Source organism: Odontomachus brunneus, unplaced genomic scaffold, assembly GCF_010583005.1.
Source record: "Odontomachus brunneus isolate Ranch 3 - 2012 unplaced genomic scaffold, Obru_v1 Obru_scaffold_143, whole genome shotgun sequence".
Taxonomy (NCBI): Eukaryota; Metazoa; Arthropoda; class Insecta; order Hymenoptera; family Formicidae; genus Odontomachus; species Odontomachus brunneus.
The window spans coordinates 297,903-303,613 of NW_022639593.1; the positions used below are offsets into that span (position 1 = coordinate 297,903).

Genomic DNA, 5,711 nt, shown 5'->3' on the forward strand with positions numbered 1-5,711 from the left:
AAGGCCATTCCTGAAATCGATTATTACAACTGTTTCGAAGATTGGAAAATCCGTTGGAATAAGTGTATTATATCAGGGGGGGATTACTTTGAAGGGGACGAAATTGATTTGCAAGAATAAATAAAGAATTTTCGAAATAAATGCAATGTCACCTTACTTTTTGGACACAGTAGTATGTTACATGCAATATAACATGTTACATGTTATATTATACATTACATTGCGTTACATTACGACAATGCAACAATTATATTATTGTATTTGCTATTGGATACTTGTTACTCTTTATTTTAGCATTTGATGTAATTTGAAATATTTAAATATTTTCGAAGTATCAAAACAAATAAAGAATAAGGCAAATAAGAGCTAACCGCCAATCGTAAAGGCGAAATTCACAATTTAATAAAAGCCAATGTGATACATTAATTTGTATTTATAAAAAATTCAGACGTTGTGATCCAAGTTTCGGAACCTCTTCAGTGATAATGTAATACAAAAAACATAGTTTCAATCAACATCGCTTAAATCGCATTGAAAAGCATTGATGAACTATATAACGGCAAACCATATAAAGCGAATGTAAAATTAAATCTAACAGACTGACGTGGCCCGACAGTCAAATTACCAGACTCAACAAACATGGTTTGTTGAAATGTTTGTATAATTCATAAGTGTGGTTCATAAGCTTTTCAATGCAACTTAAGCGATGTTGATTGAAATTATGTTTTTTGTATTACATTATCACTGAAGAATTACATTATCACTGGGTCCGAAACTTGGACCAAAACATCTGAATTTTTTGTAAATACAAATCAATGTATTAGCATTGGCTCTTGTTAAATTGGGAATTTCGCCTTTATGATCGGTAGTTGGCTCTTATTCTTTGTTTGTTTTTATTGTTGTTTCAAAAGTTTTCAACTTTTTAATTTTTGAGGTGTACTTTTGGCAATTTCAACGACTTTAAATAAATTTCCAACGACTTTAAATAAATCCTACGTAAACGAGATCTATATTAGAAAATGTTAGAGTTGACAACATGAGTATATAATAGCATATGTGAATTTTGCACGAAGCGCTTCCAACTTGTTTTCAACGCGTTCCTTGTTATAAAGGAGAGACAGGTACGTCGAATAAGTGCAAGTTATATTTTATATAAGATATCTTTTAAAAAAATACAATTTTATACTACAATCTATCTAACAATAAAATTAATTAAAGATACTTTCAAACTATGTCATTAAAAATTTGCTTACATCATATGCTTTATGTTATCAAGCTGCTAGTATCTTGCACCTTTAAATATGCATTCAAAAGCAGGTTTTTTTATAGATAATCATCAAAATGGCGATGATAACGAGTTATTGGACTTTGGATAGTCTAATGATTCTAATAACACTCGTGCTGGCCGCATATCTTTATATGACTCGCAAATTCAACTACTGGAAAAAACGAGGCGTTTTCGAGATAAAACCGTTGCCATTTTTCGGCAATCTCATGAACACTATGCTTTTTAAAGAATCTTCTGGATTAGTTTTGAAGAACTTGTACAACAAATCAAAGGGGCAACGTTATATAGGTTTTTATGTGCTTGACAAGCCTTGCTTGTTGATACGCGACCCAGAAATAATCAAGAACATACTAGTAAAGGATTTTAATAACTTCTGTGATCGAGTAAGCTATACTCATTCAAATGATCTCATGGGTCGCAGTAGTCTCCTACTCTTGAAAAATCCAACATGGAAACTTTTAAGAAGCAAGCTAACACCAATGTTCACATCCGGCAAACTCAAGAAAATGTTCGATTTGTTGATGAAATGCACTGTTAATCTAGACACATATCTCGACACATTGGGACTAGATGGTAAATACTTTGCCAAATATAAGAACAATTAATTGATCGTAAACATTGAGCTTTTTAAAGTTCGATTTCACAAATAATAAAGAAGAGAGAACGCTTTAAATATATAATGGAATAAAATAATAAGCTAGTAAAAGTCAGCGCGTTGTTATACAAGCGTATATTAATACAATAAAAGCACGACTTTAAATTATATAAAATGTATACTTTTCGGTCCTATTGTTTGGACTTTCCTTAGTAAAAATCATAATATAAAAATTAATACAGATAAAAACTGTCAAACAATATATTATAAAATAAGTTTAAAAATTATGATTGTTTACTCGTGATAAAAATAATACGTTTGTAATAAGATGACCACTATTTAATGAATTAATTCATGGAATGTTTACAGAAAAGGAAATAGCGATGGATGTGAAGGATATATTTGGAAATTTAACCACGGACATGATCGGTAGCACTGCTTATGGACTCAATATTGATTCAGTGAACAATCCAGAATGCGATTTTCGTAAGAAGGGGAGGGCGATATTCGAATTTGACATCTTGCGCGGTTTGGAGTTGTTTGCAATTTTCTTCTATCCGGATATATCCCGTTTGTTCCATGTAAATTTTTTTGGTAGACAAAATATTCACTTTTTACGCAATGTTTTCTGGAACGCAATCAATGGTCGCATAGAGTCTGGTGAAAAACGAAACGACCTCATCGATATTCTGATTGACTTTAGGAAAGAATATGTCAATCAAGATTTGGGAGAGTTCCGTAAGTAAAATATGGTCAATAATAATAATGTGTGTGTGTGTGGCGCTTTTTCGTATTATGAAAGAAAATTCTTGAATTATATATTTAATTCTTATATATACTTGACTGTTTAAGAAAAGTTTGTAAATATTTCAATAATCAAAAATTAATTATAAATTCTATCATAAAATAAATTATAAACTCAAATAGATTCCTGATTCTTTTCGGAACTTAAAATCAGGTATACCAAGTTGACGGGAGCTCTGCAAAGTCCAGAAATATAAAAATTGTTTATGTCTTTATATGTGTACTATATATGTGTTATAAAAATTGTTTATGTTTTTATATGTGTACTATATATGTGTTATAAACGTTATGTACTATATAACGTTATATATGTTATATGTGTTATAATATATATTATAAACGTTTATGTACTATATATGTGTTATAAATTTTAGAAGTTAACGGAGATAGCTTAGTGGCGCAAGCGGCTATATTCTTTACTGGCGGTTTTGAGACCAGTTCATCCACAACCTCTTTCTTATTATACGAAATCGCGGTGCAACCAGAAATCCAAAACAGACTTAGGGAAGAAATTCTCGATGCGTTCATAGCAAACGATGGAAAAATCACATACGAAATGGTATGTATGATTATATTTATGATATATGTATATGTGATCATATATATGCACATACACACATATATATGTATGTGTGTGTGTATGTGTGTATAATATATTGTATACAAGGTCGATTAGTATTCAATAATTTTATTAAATAATGACATTAAATTATAATAAATAAAACGCTAATGCTTTCGACAGTAATACTGTATAAGATAAGATAAAACGATAAGAATAATAAGAATGTAAAAAAAATTGAAATAGAAAGATACATCCATAATTTGCAATCAATCGGATACATCTATGAAATAGTACGAACACTTTCGTACATCTATGAAATAGTACGAACACATTCTTTTACTCTAATAATTACCATAAATAAATCACCATAAAATTAACGTGGCATGTAAAATGGCATGTAATCTATCTTCTTAACCTACATTCCTTCATGATTTTACATATCTGCTCAATTGTGGTTGCAAATTTTATTTTATTGATACATCTATTTATTTCTGTATATTTCGTAAGAATTTTTAGCGTGTGTTTTCACGCTTCTGATGTCACAAGTCAAAATAAAATATTACTGAAAAAGTTTAGGAAACTTAATGTTCAATAAATGAAATGATTATAAAATGAACGTTTATTTATTGCCAGATTCTGTCATTACCGTATCTTGATATGGTGTTTTCTGAAACCTTAAGGAAGTACCCAATATTGACCACTCTAGATCGCGAAACGCTGGACACTTACAAAGTGGCGGACTCCAATCTGGTTATCGAAAAGAATATGCCGGTTTTTATTTCATTACTTGGCTTGCACTTTGATCCGGAATATTTTCCCAATCCTGAGAAATATGATCCAGAACGATTCAATAAAGAGAATATCCATAAAATACCGCCTTACGTATATATGCCATTTGGAGAAGGTTCTCGCAAATGCATAGGTAAGATATTTTTCTTTTTGATATTAAGGAAGGATTTTAGAAATTTTAAATTTCATGAAATTTTTTGGAGTCGTCTGATAAAACGTAGGAAACAAAAATGTTACCTTAAGTAAATTATTGATGAATAAACTATAATGGAAAAATTTTTCAAAATTTCGTAATCAGAAAATATCTGTGTGCAATGGTGCTACTTTTAAGTTTACTACAAAATAAATTAACAAACATAAAGAAAAGTATACGACTTTATAATTATGATAATCTGAGATTGATGGGAATTATGAATGATAATTATAGCGGTACAAAAAATTTCCATTGGCTCGAAACGTTCGTCTAGTTTCATCCTCATTTACTAGAGCATCCTCATTTCAGAAATAATCTCACTGTGCTATTGTGCATCCCACAGGTGCTCGTCTGGCTATTTTGCAGACAAAACTAGCGCTAGTCAAATTCCTGAGGCAATACGAGGTAACACCGTGTGAAAAGACTCTAATACCGATGGTTATCGATCCGAAAGGTGCTTCCGTGACGTCGCCATTGGGCGGCAAAATATGGCTCAACGTACGAAAGATTAAAACAAGTTTTAATTAAAATCTGACAACATTTATTTTACATCAGTATACGATCATTGAATGTATCAAATTCATTTGATATGTTAAACAATAAGATATTCCGCTGATAACATTCCAATGATAATATTCCGATGATAACATTCAAAAGGAATATGATATAAGGAATGCATAATAGATCATTACTTCTTGAATAACAATAACAATAGTGAATAGTTTTTAAAAATTAGTAATACTAACAGTGTTTTTTCTATAAGTAAAACTAAAGCAACGAATAACAATGTTAGATATAAAATGTATGTAACTTGTATGATGTAACTTTTCTCATATATCTTGTATAATATAATATAATTATTGTACTATACATACATACACATACACACATACAATATACTGTCGTGCCCCGTGTTGCCGGGATGTGAAAGAGTTCGGAATCAGCGATGCGGGCGCGGCAGGGTGTGTGGCGGTGGGTAGGAATGTAGTCAAATGTGTAGCCACTACTTGTAATTAATATATAAAAAGCTTTATTTATAACCGTACTTGGACGTGTGTGATTATTACTCCCGAGTTCTTGTAGTAATGTACGAACCGCGTGTCGGTCACGTATGTAGCGGGCGAGAGACCGAGGTATAAAGTCTGACGCGGGCGGTCTTCTCCGCTTTTTTATAATATTGTTTAGTCTTGTCGTGGAGGGGGTGCCTGGCGACAAGAAGATTACCATATTTGGTAATAGTTTAATGCGTTTCGAATCGAGGTCCGAAATGCGGAATGTGCAAGGTGGTGCTTAGCGCAGCACTTGCACATCCGCTTCCTTGTTGTAGCGCAATCAAAACGATTCCTCATGAAGTGTTTCGAAAGCGCTAATAATATTCGCGATTATAACATCCCTCCTTCCTTGGGAAAAGAAAACGGAGTGTCTAGCGAGGTTTTCGCAACCTTATTCTATGTACATTTTTCTTTTGTTTTCGTTTACA

General features: G+C 31.7%; 1 protein-coding gene across 2 annotated transcripts in view; it reads left to right on the forward strand.

Annotated features, from left to right (window-relative positions):
- Positions 1 to 5,276, forward strand: part of LOC116850349 (cytochrome P450 6k1-like) — an 11,493-nt gene extending 6,217 nt beyond the window's left edge. Inside the window, exons 2-7 of one of the 2 annotated variants that reach the window (XM_032828538.1) lie at positions 935 to 1,121; positions 1,330 to 1,861; positions 2,253 to 2,621; positions 3,062 to 3,246; positions 3,883 to 4,171; positions 4,575 to 5,276. In XM_032828538.1, the coding sequence (XP_032684429.1) occupies positions 1,342 to 1,861; positions 2,253 to 2,621; positions 3,062 to 3,246; positions 3,883 to 4,171; positions 4,575 to 4,759 (1,548 nt within the window). In that variant the 5' untranslated portion in view covers positions 935 to 1,121; positions 1,330 to 1,341 and the 3' untranslated portion in view covers positions 4,760 to 5,276. The remainder of the gene's footprint in view (positions 1 to 934; positions 1,122 to 1,329; positions 1,862 to 2,252; positions 2,622 to 3,061; positions 3,247 to 3,882; positions 4,172 to 4,574) is intronic. The other variant, XM_032828540.1, reaches the window with a different exon arrangement.
- The last annotated feature ends 435 nt before the right edge of the window (positions 5,277 to 5,711 follow it).